The sequence below is a fragment of the Peromyscus eremicus genome, chromosome 1 (assembly GCF_949786415.1).
Source record: "Peromyscus eremicus chromosome 1, PerEre_H2_v1, whole genome shotgun sequence".
Classification (NCBI taxonomy): domain Eukaryota; kingdom Metazoa; phylum Chordata; class Mammalia; order Rodentia; family Cricetidae; genus Peromyscus; species Peromyscus eremicus.
Genome location: NC_081416.1, coordinates 130,402,828 through 130,421,236, shown reverse-complemented (window position 1 = coordinate 130,421,236; position 18,409 = coordinate 130,402,828). Strand labels below are relative to the sequence as shown.

The window sequence follows — 18,409 nt, the reverse complement described above, 5'->3', positions numbered from 1 at the left end:
TCTGTGATAACTTGTTGAGAGGTATAGCAGAACACTGTACTATATTTACTGTCTTCATAGTCACATGACCATGGGGACATTCCCAACACTCTCAGTCTCCTAATTTATAATCACAAGAGAGCATGTTGGCCTCTCTCTGGGGGTTAGAGGAACTGATGACATGGAGGTCATAGGGAGGTGCTTGTTAGGACATGACGAGAGGTCAGAGAGGTCAGTGAACGTGACATGCCTAGGCCTGCCTTTGTGTAGCTGTAAGGCTTTTGAGATCACAGATCAATTCTACCAGTTCTTTTTAATTTCAGAGTAACCGAAATCTTCATGTTTCAAAGGAACTTGTTTTCATTCTGTTTTGCTGAAATGCTGCAGGAAATCAAATTCAGTGCTAGTACCAATACCACTGGTGGGTATAGTCCCTTTGGCAAATGGCTTGGTCATTTTGTCTGGTTTTTTTAATAAACTGAAACAAACTTTTACTCAGTATGGTAATGTCAGTTTCCTAGTGTTGACAAATGTCCCATGGAGTTCATGATGTTAACCACAGGGGAGACTGGGTGAGGAGTATCCTGGCACACTCTGTGCTGTCTTTACAACTGCCCTGAACTATGAGTGTACTCTATGGTGAAAAGTTCTCTTTTTAATTGAAGGAACAGGACTTCCACTTCTAGACATGATGGAGTAATAAGGGCCAGACTGACCTGACTTTGCTGGAAACAAGCAAAAGACAGATGGCATCTATGAAACTATTTTCAGACAGTGATAACAGGTGACTAAGACTATGTCTCCTAAGAATAGAACTAGCAAGGCAAGGCACGTCATCAACTAACTGTCTGTTTGTAGGAAATTCACGACTACGGCATAGAAAGAGAATTCCTAGATTATGGAGCCACTATGAAACCTCAGTCAGCTAGCAGCCAAGGGAAAAGAGTTCAGGAGACAATGAACTCGCTTGACCCCATCCCACCCCAAAAACAGCAGCTCCAAAAACTTAAAGGCCTTCTTGACTCTTTGCTAAATTATAAAATGCACATGTATAAGAGAAACCCTGGGCAAACACAGGAGAAAAGCTATCAGCTGAACAGCCCACAGAGCTCTCTGGACTCAGGCTCACATTCAAGCACACTGCCAAACCCCGTGCTTCCCCAGGGCATTCAAAGGAGAGCCTAGACAGCCCGGGGCCTTTGCAAAGAGAGCTAACCTATCCTTAGATCTGAGATTACTCCTGTTCTAAGAAATTCATACAAGAACCAAACAACAGCCAGGAAACAGCAACACTCAAAAGACAATAGAATGTAGACTATGGAAAATTTATAGAATGCATCATCCAATGAGGAAAATGACCCCAAACTAGTAAACAATTTAAAAAAACAAACCAAATGATACAAATAAACCCACTAAACAAATGATTGGCAAACAAGGATATTTAAATAGCCATAATGATCATATCCAGGTCTGCACTGGCTGGTTTTGTGTGACACAGGCTAGTCAGTGAGGAAGGTGCCTCAGTTGAGGAAATGCCTCCATTAGATCCAGCTGTGAGGCATTTCCTCAATTAGTAATCAGTGCAGGAAGGCCCAGCCCATGGTGGGTGGTACCATCCCTAAGCTGCTAGTCCTGGGTTCTGTAAGAAAGCAGGCTGAGCAAGCCATGAGGAGTAAGCCAGTAAGCAGCAACCCCTCCGTGGCCTCTGTATCAGCTCCTGCTTCCAGGCTTCTTCCCTGTTCGAGTTCCTGTCCTGACTTCCTTTGATGATAAAGGAAGTATAAGCTAAATAAACCCTTTCCTCCCCAACTTGCTTTTTGGTCATGGTGTTTTATTGCAGCAACAGAAACCCTAAGACAGGGTATTTAGATGAAAATTATGAACACTCTAAGAACTATAAAATATAAAGAAAAATGAAATGTCTAGAGATCAAAGACATCTATATATAAAATGAAAATACATGATATATAAAACCACTGGATGGATTTAATGTACTAACTGACCTCAAGGGCAGAGAAATACAATTGATCAAAACTGAAGCACCTGCAGAAAGACACTGAAAAAGAACAGCCATGCTGATCATGGATGTATTAAACAGCCCAAGGAGCAGGCCGGAGTCTCACAAGTAGAGGCCAAAGACAGTAGAGGCATTAGAACATGTGCTGCAACCATGCTAAAGATCATCCAAAGGTGAAGAAAATAAATACTTGAAGCTCAGTACACTCAAAGAGGAGGGAAAAGAAAACCATGAGAGTATCAAGGTGAAGTCCCTACAAAGTGGTGTAAACAGCTGGAGGCTCCCGGGGCTGTGAGGGGCAGCTCTATGGCAGGCAGTACTCACCTAGCACATAGAGTCCTGGGTGTCATCCCCAGTACCACCGCCACAAAAAGAAATGAATTTTAAAATTTTCAAAGGAAACTCTTCAAACTTGATCAGGAGGAGAAAAATATACCTTACACACAGAGGAATAAATTTAAGAGAAATAGGTGTGTCTTGATAAACTGCAGACAGAGGGTAGTGAGTTACTCCACAATTCGGAAAGATAGAAAGGCTAAGAACTAAGACGCTAATCCCAGAAACACGTCACCGAAACACACAGGAGGTGACTGAGACAACAGGAACATGACTCTTAGGGAAGGAAAAAAGGAGAAAACCACTGAGTCCCAGGCTCCTCCGTCTGAGAGCAAAGCACAGTACCCGGAAGCAGAAACTGAGACACTGGATTTCATCAAGGCAGACAGCTTTTCCTCTGCAAAACTGTGTCCTGGGAGAAGGACTTGTAACGCGCTGGACAAGAAGACCTAGGACTACATCAGGACTATTAAATCTGAGCATAAAAACAGACAATTAAGACTCAGATGACAAGTGGGTACATGAGAAGATGTTCAACATCTCCAGCCACTAGAGAAACACAAATGAAGCCACACTGTGATAATCCAGTCACATCAGGATGGCTGCTGGAATAAGAACCAGGACCACCACCAAACACTAGGAGGGGAGCCTCACTGGATGTGACTGCTCATCTGCACTGTCAATTTTACCCAACTAAGAATGACCCAGGAGACTGCAGCACACCGTGTGCCTGAGAGAGCATTTCCAGTGAGAATTAGCTGAGGAGGAAGATATGCTTTGAGTGAGTGGCACCATCTCATGGGCAGGGGCCTGGGAAGAAGCAGCAGGTCTGCATTCCCGTCCGTCTCCACCTCCTGCCTGCACATGGGAGAGCTGCCTCTACCCATCCCCAGGTAAGCCAGACTGCTGCACCTTCCCTGCTCCTCACTGAAATCCCTCAGAAATTGTGAACCAAAGTCTCTCTTTCCCCTAAGTTAGTGGTTCTCAACCCATGGGTCATGACCCCTTTAGCAAACCTCTATCTCCAAAAATAGTTACATTACAATTCATAACAGTAGCAAAATTACAGTTATGAAGCAGCAGTGAAAATAACTTTATGGTTGGGGGTCCCCACAACATGAGGAGCCCTATAAAGGGTCGCAGCGTTGGAAGGCTGAGAACCGCCGCCCTAAGTTGTTCCTGTCAGGGATCTGTCGCACTCATGCACAGTGACTAACAAGCTGGGCGTGTGGTACATGCCTGCTTCTCAGCACTTGGCAGGTAGAGAGGCAGGAGGGTCAGGAGTTTAGGTCATTCTTGTCTACACAGCAAGTCTGAGGCCAAGCTGGGCTTTGTGAGTTCCTGCTGGGGGGAGAGTTCTACCACACCAGGGAAATGTCAGATGGCACAGCTAATCTAGAAAATGATTTGGCAGTTTCTTATAAAAACAACAACAACAAAAAACACCCTAATAATTCTGAGCAAAAATGATAAAGAACCTCTTTTCCATAAAATCAATGAGAATACTGAAATGTTTCAGAAGCAGCACACACAAGACTATGGTAACTAGCCCAAAGCCTGCGGTGACAGGGGAGTACCTATGTAAGAAAACTGCTGTGGAGTATCAGACAGTGGCCTGAGAGCTCTGTTTTCATGTGTGCTAGCCCCATACCCCACTGTCTAGGGCTGCAGAATTAAGGAAAGCCAAGAGTTCACAATGAGACTGAAAAGTGGTAGCCTGGGGGAACTGGGTGAGAAGGCTTTCCAAGCCACATTCCCAAAGAATTACTACTCACTTGGTCTCAGAGCTGCCTGAAGACTTGACGGCAAAGCTGTTCTTATTTATATATACACTAGTAAGATAGATATATAGATCTTATTAGCAAGGTTAAGTCCAAAAGTTCTAGCACAAAAAAAACCTGTCCCCAGTGCTAAACTGAAACAAATTTCAGGCAACTATTGAATTTCACAGCTTCCTGAGGCAATAGAAAACAACTATAACAAATAATACACAAACCAGAAAACCTGAAGGAAAAGCTGGTACGGAGTGTCCATGAGGGATCTGGCAACCCAGCAGACCACTGGCCCATGTGGGACACAGACAAGTCCAGAGCTGTGCACAGGAGCAGCTGAAGAACTAAGAAGTCCTTGGGCTCTCCTATCTGCTGAGCTGAAGCCCTACAGAGGTACAAGAACTGAAGGCTAGAGCAGAGTCACGTGGCTGACAATGGAGAGGCCAAGGTGTGTCACAACACTCACAGGAGACTCACAAAGACTGAGGATTGAAGCAGTTACAGAAGTCTGTTTAATCATGAGCTGAACACCAATAGCTCATGGTCAAATCTGTACACAGTAAGTCTACAGAAGTCTGTTTAATCATGAGCTGACCACTAACAGCTCATGGTCAAATCTGCACACAGTAAGTCTACAGAAGTCTGTTTAATCATGAGCTGACCACTAACAGCTCATGGTCAAATCTGCACACAGTAAGTTTACAGAAGTCTGTTTAATCATGAGCTGACCACTAACAGCTCATGGTCAAATCTACACACAGTAAGTCTACAGAAGTCTGTTTAATCATGAGCTAAACACCAATAGCTCATGGTCAAATCTGCACACAGTACGTCTACAGAAATCTGTTTAATCATGAGCTGACCACTAACAAACAGCTCATGGTCAAATCTGTACACAGTAAGTCTACAGAAGTCTGTTTAATCATGAGCTGACCACTAATAGCTCATGGTCAAATCTGTACACAGTAAGTCTACAGAAGTCTGTTTAATCATGAGCTGACCACTAACAGCTCATGGTCAAATCTGCACACAGTATGTCTACAGAAACAAAAAAACACATGACTACAGAGAATATCCCTTTTGAAAACAGCTGCAAAATTCTACTACCTAACCAAATTCAACAATATATAAAGATAATTATATTCTATGACCAAATAGAAGTCATCCCTGTGAGACCAAAATGAGCCATCTTAGAAATAAGACCAAAATGCTTTCACCCTAAAATTAAGGCCTAAGATTTTTCCTTTTGGGAATAGGCCCTTAGTTACTGAAACCAGTCAGTTCAGATTCCAGAAACCAGGAAGTGTAAAAGTACAGAGTCACAAGATAGTCACAAGGTAATGCCTGCCAGACTATGGAATGTCCTCTCCCTGGTTTCCAGGGTAACTGACCATAAAAATGCCCCCACCTGAGGGCAGCCAATGAGAAATGGTGGCGGGCAACCACTCCCTTAGAAGTAATTTCTAGAAGCCCCTAGAAGCGAGCCAATCAGAATTGTACCCGTACTAGCACCCCTAAACGATGTAACCTTGTGACTTTTCCCTTTAAAAGCTGAGCTTGCAGATAGGTGGGCACTTCCTCCAGCCTCCACTGCGTTGGATGTATTGGACGAAGTCCCTGCCTAGGTTTGTATTGCTTTTGGATATCCAGAATTAAACCATGCTTTTGCATTCCGGCATGCTCGTCTTTGGTGGTCTCTCTGGGGGTCACAATCTGGGCACAACATTTGGGGGCTCGTCTGGGATCTCCAGAGACCCCCTGCCAGGACCCCTAAGAGCTCCGGAGGTCCATCTACACCGATCGATCGGTAAGAGCGCTCCATTTTCTTGTCTTTGCTTTCCTTTTACTTTCATTTTCTTATCCGAAGCCGGCGGTTGAATCTGACAGGCTCTCACCTTGGCTGACGCGCCTGTAAGGTGACCCTGGAGGAGTTGGGAGAAGTTCCAACCCCTCATCAGGACATGGGGTCCCCACAGGTCCCCCGTCATAGGACGCCCATGAGGGGTCCGTCTGTTAGGACACCCATGAGGGGTCCATCTGTTTGGACGCCCGTGAGGGGTCCGTCTAGGGATCGGGAGACTCTGTTGAGTTGTCCCTGTCCCATCCATACGGTCTTTGGCATAATCGAGGCTCCCTCTCCGGACTCTCGTCTGCCTGGACCATCAGTAGGGCCCTTGTTCTTCCTTTTTGTTTGCCTATCTTGTCCGTCAGTGTGATTTGTTATACCTATATAAATGTATAAATGTGTGAGAACTGTGGCCACATGTGTGAGTGTTTTATGCCTGAGCTTGTATATGCGTTGGGACTTGTGGACCGGCATTTTGAGAGATCTTAATCTTTTAAGAACAGTTTTTATAGTTAAAAACCAATGGCTTAAAAAAAATGTTTCTCCTTAACCAAGGTACGTTCAGGCTTAAGAATGTTGTATATTGATATTTTGTTTTGGTTTCTTTACTGAACCTGTATTTGATGCTAGATGAGCTTCAACTTAAAAGCATTGTTTTTAGGCTACTTATTGTAGGCTGTTAGAGAACACAAATAGTCAGTCATAAGTAATCAAGTTTTTTTATTGTAGTCAGGGTAAGTAAGTACTGATGTAATATTACAGGGATAAGTTTACTCATTTACTCAGTCCCTTGCATATGTTTTCAAGGTTGAGCTTGAAACAAGTAATTAGAAACAAAGTTTGTCTATTCAGATATACCTGGACAGCCCTCATACTTCAGAAATCTGCAGAATATGGCATTTAAATGTTGATCTAAAAGCTTATTATATCAGACAGGCTTCCAGATCCTAGCAGTGACCCAAGGTCTCTGAAGAAGATTCTGTACGAGGCACCACAACGTCTCTGCCTGAAATATGACAACGCTGACCACAGGGCAAGATGCTCCAATGCAACGCCTGCCACCAGGACCCAGCCCAGACTGTGGACAAGCAGTAGGACACTGGAATTGATTGCACCTTTTTGCCTGGTCAAGGTCAGTCTTCCGTGTCCCTATTCCACAGGAAAAATACTCTGCCTTATGGGCCTTATGGTGGAAGAAGATTGATGCTGTTTTGACTGGTGCCTCCAACGTTATGGAGACCTGGGTAGGGATTGGTCCCTGTAATTTATAGGATTGGAAGCTTCTTGGTCTGCACTCAGATATAGTTTATCCTTCTCAGATCTCTGATAGTACTGATGGCTAGGCTAGCTCTAACTTTGTCAGCGTGGCAGCATCAGACAACCAGATCCTTCTGCAAGGCTATAGCTAGCTTGTTAGCTCACTTTTAGGAAAATGTTCTAAGATATAAAAGTTTAAGTCATAAAGGTTCAGATGTGAGTCTAAAATGAGGTATGTTTCAGATTACTCTCCTGTTCTATGGTTCAGAGCTTAACATTTAGGAGCCCTGATGAGCTGGTAGAACAATGACTACTTACTGTTCAGTCACAAGCTCAACATTTTGGATTTGTTTTAGATGTCATCTAAATATGTCTAAATGTAAACGTAAATGTGCTTCTCATCAGGCCAAAAATCTCTGTCCAATTTATACCTGGCTTTCTGGACAGAAGAAAAATGCACAAGCTTTTAACCCAAATCTGTAGTTCTTGTTGGGACTCAAAGGTATGAGTCCACTTCTGCTGTTTTACAGATACCCATTATCTGCTCTGTCTACAATATGGATTTCAGTACAGATTGGTAATACTAATGTATCTAACTTTCATGTGTTTTTGTAAGTAGGCCTCAAAAGATCAAAAGAGTCATAAAAACCTAGGCCTACTTCACAGAGGTCAAAAGGACCCCAGATAAGTATTCCTAAAGATGGTATTTTTCCTCTCTCCTGGTCTTGGGACTACTGCTTTTCCCATTACTAAGGGTATGGACCTAAGGGTTCCAAATAAGTTCATAAATTTTAACTTCTGTTCCTAGTTTAAATTTGTCTCAACAGATTTCCACTTGGCTGGCAGACACCTCCAAGTTTCAGTCGCTGACTCCACTGCTCCAGACGACTGTGAGCTCCGGACTTGCTAAAAGCTGACGTGGACTCCCTGTCCCTATGGGGTCAGGCAGCTACATGCTTCTGACAAATGCCCCCTTGCCCAGTCTTTGACTAGCTTTTCAGCCTTTTAGGGGCCCCTGACAACGACGCCCCAATGCCAGCTCGAAGCAGTTTCAGAAGAGAATACGTCACCCATGTTCCCTGTTCAGAAAAGGCTGAAATGCTGGGTGAAAATGAAACACCCTGGCATAGAGACAAGATGGCTAACTATACATGGCCATTATTAGAGAGGGATACTTACGAGCTAACTGTCCAAAACCCATGATTGGGTTCCATTAGGCACATGAGAAGGGGGAAATGTGAGACCAAAATGAGCCATCTTAGAAATAAGACCAAAATGCTTTCACCCTAAAATTAAGGCCTAAGATTTTTCCTTTTGGGAATAGGCCCTTAGTTACTGAAACCAGTCAGTTCAGATTCCAGAAACCAGGAAGTGTAAAAGTACAGAGTCACAAGATAGTCACAAGGTAATGCCTGCCAGACTATGGAATGTCCTCTCCCTGGTTTCCAGGGTAACTGACCATAAAAATGCCCCCACCTGAGGGCAGCCAATGAGAAATGGTGGCGGGCAACCACTCCCTTAGAAGTAATTTCTAGAAGCCCCTAGAAGCGAGCCAATCAGAATTGTACCCGTACTAGCACCCCTAAACGATGTAACCTTGTGACTTTTCCCTTTAAAAGCTGAGCTTGCAGATAGGTGGGCACTTCCTCCAGCCTCCACTACATTGGATGTATTGGACGAAGTCCCTGCCTAGGCTTGTATTGCTTTTGGATATCCAGAATTAAACCATGCTTTTGCATTCCGGCATGCTCGTCTTTGGTGGTCTCTCTGGGGGTCACGATCTGGGCACAACAATCCCAGCATTATAATATTGGTTTGATGTATAAGAATTGATCAGTATAATGCACAATATTAGTAGAATAAGAGATAAAACAAGAAGAAAAAAAGGCCCTCTGAAGTTAAAAAGAAAAAAACTCTACAGACAGGAAGTGGAGACAGTTTCCTCAGCTGCAGAACACTTCAGAGATGCCTACAACTCACATATTTAATGGAGAAGACTGAACAAAAGATACAGTGATACCTTCATGTGCTCATCACTTCTTCTCAACTCCCTGTGTTGATTAAGCTAGGGCACCTAATTAAGAAAAATGGATGAATGAATGAAGAACCATCTACAAACTCCAACCTTGGTGGTAATCCACAGCTCTCTAGCTGAACTTAAGACCCACTCAGCAGGAGGGAAACCTGAGAGCAATGAGGAGACTGGGCTTCCTGGTGGAGGTGATAGGCGCCTGAAGTGCTCTCCTGTCACCCAGAGCACACACCCCACATGCGAGCGGAAGGAGAAGGGAACAGAGGCAGCAGTGCTGAGTGCGTTACATTTTGATGATGGGTTGCGGGTATTCACTGTACTGTGTTCTCATCTTTTCTGTTAGTTTGAAGAGTTTCAGAAAGAAAGAAAAAGGATGGGACAAATGACAGAGACTCAAGGTAAAGGTGGATGTAGAGGTTAGCTTTTCCTTCGTCTTCCCAATACTCAGACCAAATAACACGGAGCAAGGAACAGCAATGAAAATGTTCCTGCAATGAAATCGCACAATGAATGAGTACAGGGAAATACATGTGATCTATCTTCCATAGTGGCAAATTAAACACAAATACATGATTCATTATGTCTTAGTCACTGTTCTGCTGCTGTGAAGAGACACCATGACCAAGGCAAGTCTTATAAAGGAAAACATTTAATTGGGGATTGCTTACAGTTTCAGAGGTTTAGCCCATCATCATCATGGCAGAGGCCATGCAGTAGGCAGGCAAGGTGCTGGGGAAGTAGCTGAGAGCTATATCCTGATCAGCAACCAGAGAGAGAAAGCCTGGGCCTGGCATGGTCTTTTGAAACCTCAAAGCCCACCCCTAGTGACATACTTCCTCCAATAAGGCCAGACCTCTTAATCCTTCTAATCCTTTCAAATAGTGTCACTCCCAGGTGACTAAGTATTCAAATATATGAGCCTATGAGGCCATTCTTTTTCAAACCACCACACATTAAAAAACAAAAGTGGCCAGGTGGTAGTGGGCATGCCTTTAATTCCAGCACTTGGGAGGCAGAGGCAGGTGGTTCTCAGATTTCAAGGTCAACCTGGTCTACAAAGAGTTCCAGGACAGCCAGAGAAACCCTGTCTCAAGAAAAAAAGAAGAAAAAATGAAGCTGGGATGATGTCTTGGTGATAAAAGTGCTTGCTCTGCAAGCCTAAGGACCAGAGTTTGAATACCACAAAGAAGTCAAAAGCTACATGTGTCTGTAACCCTAGCAACTGGAGGACAAAGACAGAAAGACCCTGAGAGCTTGCTGGCCAACCAGCCAGAAGAGCCCAAAAGATACACTAGAGTTCAGTGAGAGGCCCTATCTCAAGAGTAAGGTAGAAATCGAGAGGGAAAGACATCAACAGACTTACTCCGGTCTCTGTATATGCGCGCACATACATACACACACACACACACACACACACACACACACACACACACACACCACGACACAAAAAATTACACAAAAAATTAAAAATAAGTCATAAAAGCATGGGTATTGGGATGCCTCTCAAGGCGGAAGCACTGCCCTGCCATGTACACAGAAAGCCCACAGCACCGCAGGAAAACAAAAACAAAACGGGGAATTTTGTAGTATTATGTAGGTGACCTTCAAAAGAACTGCCACTACTGAGACATGGAGGAAGTGGGGAGAGACTTTCACTGATGTTAGTTACTCCGTGCCATCAGAGAGCTTATCTCCAGCCTGACATAGGAACAACAGTAGAGATTCTCCCAGTTGCACAGAGTTCCCAGAAGGAGCATCTTCATTGCCTGAGCTGAGCTACCTCAACACATTAAAAGGTTCTAACACACCATGGGGGTTAGTTAGCAAAGCCTCCCATCTACCCATAGCAGCAACATGACAACCACACCCAAAAGTAATACATTTCAAATAGCTTAAAATTCCCATTCTTGTTTTTTTGTTTGATCATTTTATTTGTTTTAAAAATTAAATAAACAGACTCACAGTTCCACAAGGTTTGGAAGCTTCTGAGCAAGGTTTTCTGGCTGAAAATTAAAAACTCAGAATTAAATTTTATCTTTGGAAAAAAAGTATTAACATTTTTAATTACCTTAAACACAACAGACTATTTTCTTGGGGTGTAAATTTTAAGAATGTGAAAATAATAACTCAGCATTTTAGGATTTATACTTACACCAATCACAAGACACTTAGTAAATTCAAACAGTTAAAATCAGCATCCCTTAGAGCAGTGCTTTTCAACCTTCCTAATGCTGTGACCCTTTAATACAGTTCTTCATGTTGTTGTGACCCCAACCATAAAATTATTTTCATGGCTAAATCATAACCATAATTTTGCTACTGTTAGGTAGGAATCATCATGTAAATATCTGTGTTTTCCGATGGTCTTAGGCGACCCCTGTGAAAAGGTTGTAAGCTACAGGTTGAGAAACAATGCCTTAGGGAAATGGCCTCTGGCTCAATGGCCACAAAAGAAAGACACTGTTCAGGAGACAGACAGAAGGAAGGCAGCCATGGATGAGAGACTCGGGGGCTAGAGAGGCAGCTGTGGACACGGAACGCCAAGGACTGCCAACAGCCTGCACAGGGAGAAAGGCATGCCAGATTGACTCTACAGTCCCAAAAAGAAGACCCGCCCCCCCCAACACACCCTAATTTTGGATGCTTGAGTCCACTGTTACAATGGCCTCACAGAGCCCTCAAAGTCCCCTTTCCCTCCCCCAGTTCTGCTGTCAAAGAATGAGACCCAAGAAGGCTGAGAATGAACAGAGATGAGAACGTGGTCCAACACTTCTGGACCTGAGGGCGGCCTCTAGAGAGTGTGGCAGATGGAGGAAACGTGCCACGGGGGAGGGGAGCTTTTCCAAGGGGAAACTTATACAATTTCACTCACAGGTTGAAAGGAGCAGACAGTCCCACCCCGGGGTGTCCTGTAAATAACTGGGTATCAAATCACAAACATGGTTCGTATTACAAGTTCGTGGTTACAAGTCCATGAAGATGCACACTATGAGAACTGAAGAAGTGCACAGGATATTTTTTTTTGTTTTTCATTCCACATCCCCCAAACACCAAAAGGTAAGCTAAATTTCAATGACAGAACCCAGAATAGCTTTTAGAAAACAAAAATAAAAAATGTCTGGCATGAATTCTGAAAGACAAATATAACAGACTAGCATGAGGTGGACGGGAGGGTTGCTCTGGTTCACCTCTGGGCACAGGAAGTAACATATGCAAAGGGGAAGGGGGTGTTTAAACATCCTGGGTTCTGTACAATCTTGTTATAGTAACAGCTGTGCTTGGGTTGGGGGTGGCCAACCATTAGGAATGTGGGTGATGGACTGAATGACATGTCCCTCCAGTTGGTGCCTCTGGGTAGGTTTAGGAGGTGTGGCCTTGCTGGAGGAAGTACGTCACAGGGAGCAAAGCTCTGAGGTTTCGTGATCCACATGCCATTCCTAGTCGGCTCTCAGACTCCTTGCAGTTCAAGATGTGAGCCCTCAGCTGCAGCTGCAGCCGCCATGCCTTTGTTCCCTCCTTAACAGACTAACACTCCAGACCAAAATCGCCTTGCTCACAGGGTTTTACCGCAGCAACCGAAAGAAACTAACACAGAACATATTTGGCTTTTGCACCTAAGTTGGGCAACTCACAACCACCTGTTACTCCAGCTCCAGGGGATCTGCTGCCCTCTTCCAGACTCTTTGGACACTTACACTCACTGGTGCACATACTCCCAAACACATAAATTTCAAATTTAAATAAAAATCAAGTATAAAGCTATAGGCTGGTTTTGTACAAAGTGGCAAGGACTGTTAAGGTCCGATGTAAAATATGACCACAGACTCATGATTAAACATTTGGTCACTGGGTAGTGGTGCTGTTTGGGGCAGATTGTGGAGCCTTAGGAAGCTTAGACGCTTAGGGGATGAGAAAGATAGGCCACAATGATTAGAGACATAACTAATAGATGGGCTTTTCTAAGGAATAGCTTAAAACAACAAAAACAACCACAAAACCAAAAACTAAACACAATGGAAACCCACTGGTTTATTTTTGATAAGAAAATAACATTACGGGTGGTGGTGGCACATTCCTTTAATTCCAGCACTCAGGAGACAGAGGCAGGCAAATCTCTGTGAGTTGGAGGCCAGCCTGGTCTACAAAGTGAGTTCCAGGACAGTCAGGACTGTTACACAGAGAAACCCTGTCTTGAAAAACCAAAAAAAATTTTTTTTAAATTTTTTAAAAACTACAATTTCATACAGGCATACAGACACATTCCCACCTCTTAGATACATAATAGGCACGCCCTTTTCACATAAGCACCATCACTGAACATGGACACTGGAAAATGACTGAAGAGTCTGAATACTCACTGTTGACAGAATCACTGATGTCTAAGTGGTACAAGTTTTGGATCCTCATATTTGGTACCAGTATACATGATACCAGTATACATTCAAAACTTACTTCCTCAGATGGCACAAGAGGATCTATCAAAATCCCTGGAATAGTCTTTTAGTATTGGTATCTTTCCCAGTAACAACACACATTTCCATTTATGGGTATATCTAGCCAAACTAGAGAACTGTAGGGCAGAGGGCTTATTAAAGCAAAGACTGGGGCAGGGAAGAAATGCCGTCAGAGCCTCATCTAGCTTCATCTGCTGGAGTATCAACATTGTTTCTGGTTAGCTTGCATGACCCTCAATTATTTCTGGATGCCTACTTGGCTTTATCAGAGAGCATTCCACGATAAGCTGGGGTTTTTGCTTTGCTTTCTGAGTTAGAGCTCTACACAAAGCACTGAGACCATACTTCTTACTGACAGGCATCAGTAAGAGTTATTAACAAGCTAAGCACATTGTGTGTATGTTTAAATACGGTACACTAATTTTGAGAAGACTGGAGTTTGTGAGAATACTGCCTTTTGAAAGTACAAAATAGGTAAATACATCTCTCGTGAATAAAGCTCAAACAGCCTAGGAAACCGCATCTGTTGAACAGGCCATGACTGACCCCTACTGATACTCTGTAGTATAACTCCCTTCTTTCTAAGCCCACACTTTCATGGAAAAGAGAAATCCCACCAACAGTTACATACACAAAGTTTCTTCATAACCAATGCAAAGATAAACTTTAACAAGTATAGCTGGCACAAAGTATTCTTTCAAACTCCCCTTAAATGTGAAGGTTTAAGATTTTGTAAGTTGGAACATGTCTTTGATGTGTTTTATAAACCCCAGAGGATCTGTGATGTTCTCTGGATGGGACTGTCCTTCCAGTTCCTCCCTTTCAGAAGCTAAGGCAAAAGTGATCCGGTCTGGGGTTCTTGATCAGGCTCCGTTTTTGTTTGTTTTCCTGCCAATTAAAAAATTAAAAGACAGAAAAAATCTTGAGCCAGATAGCACCAGGGAAATCTTAAACGCTGCGAACAGGAGCAGACAGAAACAGCAGTCTGAGAAAGGCACTTACTGGGGATAAGGGAACACGTGCGTACAGCTGACACATAGAGAAAAAGGCCCCTGGAAAGCCAAAAGGCCGGTCTCTTCTTGAGGGCTGGGGTGTTTAAGTCTGGGGAGTTTTCCTCCCCTAATTTAGGGTTGACCAGCTTGAAAAGAGACAGGAGGGTTGTTTGGCCCACTACTGTTGTAGGACATCTCCTGGTCAGGGTTTGAGCCAGTCCGTCAGCAGGGGGGGCTGCCGACGGAAGACAAAAGCCTGCGAGGCCTTTGTTTTTAGCTGTCAGGTTCTTAAGTCGGGAGGTAAGGAAAAAGCTGGCCATCTTGGAAGTTCGTCTCCGTTACCACTCAGCCATGGCTCCTCTCCCTGTCTGCCTGCCTGCCTGCCAAGAAGTCTGTCTAACTCCTAGTCTCTCAAAAGAACTCACCTGCTCCACAGCGACTTCAAACTGGTGACAGCTTGGTTAGGCTTCACCCCTGAGGTTTCTCTCAAGCCAGAGTAACCAAACAACCCAGACTCTGCATCCATCAGGACTAGGAAATGCCTGTGTGGCTAAGCTAGTCAGACTCAAGGTTCAGCACCTGCTTGAACCTAACACCTAATAACACACCTCACAGGAGTCACACATTTTGGCTCTTAGATCAGTCATAAAAATTAAAATAAAAGCCAGGTGTGGTGATGCAGGCCTTTAATCCCAGCACTCAGGAGGCAGAGTCAGGTAGCTCTCTGTGAGTTTGAGGTCAGCCTGGTCTACAAAGAGAGTGAGTTCCAGGACAGCCAAGGCTACACAGAGAAACCCTGTCTCAAAATAATAATAATAATAATAATAATAATAATAATAATAATAATAATAAAAAGAATGATTTTGTATCCCTATTTCACACTATACAAGAATTAACTTGTTCTTTCAATTCAAGTTCTCTCAATTCGAGAACTTGAGTTTAAGAGCTAAAATCATCACTTTACAAAACATAGGAACATGATGCTAGAGATGCTCAGCAGTTAAAAGCACTGGCCGCTCTTCCAGAGGACCCAGGTTCAATTCCCAGCACCCACATGGTGGCTCACAACCATCTCTAACTCCAGTCCCAGGGGATATAGGCCCTCTTCTGGCCTCCGTGGGCACTGCATACATATTGTGCACAGATATAATTGCAGGCAAAACACCCACACACATAAAATGAAAACAAATCATTTAAAGGAAAAGGAATAAATCTTCCTCTTGGATTTGGCAGTGGATTCACAGATGGTATATAAAAGTATGAGCTACAACAGTCAAAAAGGAGGTAAGTTAAACTTCATCATAATTAAGACCTTTTGTACATTAAGGACATTATAAATAAAACACAATGTATGGATTGTAAGAGAAATACTTACAAAACACACAGCAGATAAGGATCTAACGCCCAGAACATAAAAGAACTATTGAAATTCAGTAACAAAAAGGCTACTCAAAGACGGACCGAGGACAGGAGAACACATGTCCGAGACGGACCTCACACGTCATTCAGGGCTTGGTTCCCAGGCGAGCGCTATGAGAAGGTGGTGAGTCTTCAGGGCACAGGGAATGTTAACTTGAAGGGAACTCAGTCCCTGCCTTCCTCCTCACTCTCTCATTCTTCAGACTGTTATTTCCCAGTCACAGAGGAGCAGATTTACTCCACCACACACTTGCCACCCATTGTCACCCAGCACTCCCACTGGGTTCTCAATGACCTACTCCATTGTGGACTCAACCTTTAAAACCACGAGCCAAAATCAGCCTTTTCTAAATTGGCTATCCAGGAATTTGCCAGAGCAATAGAAAGCCAGCTACCACAACGTACAAACGCTGCAAATAAGTGCATGGAAAGATGCTTTACACCATCAGCCTCGGGGAGGTGCAAATCAAATCCACAACAAGGTACCACTTCAGAACTACTAAGACAGGCTAGCAACAACAAAATAATGGAAAATATCAAGGGCTGCTAAGGATGTAGAAAATCCAGAACTCCAGGCTGCTGTCAAGGGAGAATCAGCTTTCTCCAGAAATGAGCCCCCAACGGGTTAGACAATCCTAAGTGGTCAGCCCTAAATGCATGTATACACAAGCAACACTCGGGGTGTGTGTGTGTGTGTGTGTGTGTGTGTGTGTGTGTGTGTGTGTGTGTGTGTTGGTGGGTGGGTGTGTAAAACAACAAATACAGAAGAGGAGGTTGAGAATATCAGAATGGAAGGGGAGAGGGAGGGTGGAAATGAAATAAATAATGTAAATATAACATACTTATGTTCAAATTCTCAAAGAACTTAAAAATAAACAGAGGTCGGGCATGGTGACACACCTTTAATCTCAGCACTTGAGAGGCAGAGGCAAGCAGGTCTCTGAGTTCAAGGCCGCCTGGTCTATAGTTCGAGTTCCAGGACAGCCAGGGCTGTGCAGAGAAACCCTATCTTGAAAAACTTTTTTTTTTAAATTAAAAATAAATTAACATACTGGTAATCATGGATGCTATTACCTGACACCATGGAGCTGCAGCCTGTGACCCAGCTTTGATGAGGAGTGAACTTTGATCAAATAAGACTGCCCTTATCTGCAAGGCAGATGTTGTGTAATTGGAAATTATGTATCTAACTGCTCATGCCAATCTACACACACACACACACACACACACACACACACACACACACACACAGCTTCCGCTTCCAGCTCCCTCTGCTCTGAAGCTACCTGCTCTCTTTATAACTGGCGAGGTGTTCCCCAACTTTTTGGCTACTCTTTCTGTCCCTAACAGGTAGCCATGGCAGCTTTGGACTTCCCTGAATACCTCTGGCTATGCTCTTTCTTACCTGAGAGGGAGCCGTGAAACAGTTTCATGTTTACAGTAACCCTTCTTCCCACCCACAGAGCTGTCCAGTTCAGGGGTTTCCCTGTGCCCTTGCTCACACTTCCACAAACTGATTCTCTAGAACTACATTACATAACTACTAAAATGCACGCAGACTGCTGTGCATGGAGGCCTATGCCTGCGATCATAGCACTTGGGAGGCTGGAGTTAAAAGAATGCACAAGTTCAAAGCCAGCCTGGACTACTTTCGAGATCTTGTTCCAAAAACAAACAGATCACTGGAAACTTGACCATGTGACAGACTCACCTATTTCTATCTATTCAATACAAGAAACAATTAGGATGGTTTTATACACAGCTAGAGCCCATACAGTACAATCAGGGAGACTGCAGAGCCTGTACTACTGCAGCAGTTGAAACCCCATGTGTCCAAAAGGTTGACCAGCAACAAGAAACTCCTCATGAAGCTGGGCGGTGGTGGTGCATGCCTTTAATGCCAACACTTGGGAGGCAGAGGCAAGTAGATCTCTGAGTTCGAGGCCAGTCTGGTCTACAGAGCAAGTTCCAGAACAGCTAGGGCTACACAGAGAAACCCTATCTTAAAAACAAAACAAACAAACAACAACAACAACAACAAAAGAAACTCCTCATGAGAGAATTTAAAAGGAGCCACACTTAGACCCTTCCTCCTATCCCTCTCACCTCACGTGACTGTGCAACGTTCTTTTATACCACCTTAATTTACTGTTTTCCCTCAAGCTGCTTCAATATTGATACAGCTTCTACTCTAGGTAGAGCACCTAATCCAAACAGCCCTCTGATCCAATACCTTTGAGCATCAATACAAAAGCACAATGGAAAGTTCCATACCTGTCCTCTCTGATAGGGTGCAGTCAAAACT

The 18,409-nt window shown here is 43.7% G+C and overlaps 1 protein-coding gene across 3 annotated transcripts in view; it reads right to left on the bottom strand.

Moving 5' to 3' along the window:
• Lrrc28 (leucine rich repeat containing 28) overlaps positions 1-18,409 on the bottom strand; it is a 134,706-nt gene that overhangs the window by 107,185 nt on the left and 9,112 nt on the right. For all 3 annotated transcript variants that reach the window (XM_059273088.1, XM_059273092.1, XM_059273089.1), the window contains exon 3: positions 11,202-11,242. In XM_059273088.1, the coding sequence (XP_059129071.1) occupies positions 11,202-11,242 (41 nt within the window). The remainder of the gene's footprint in view (positions 1-11,201; positions 11,243-18,409) is intronic.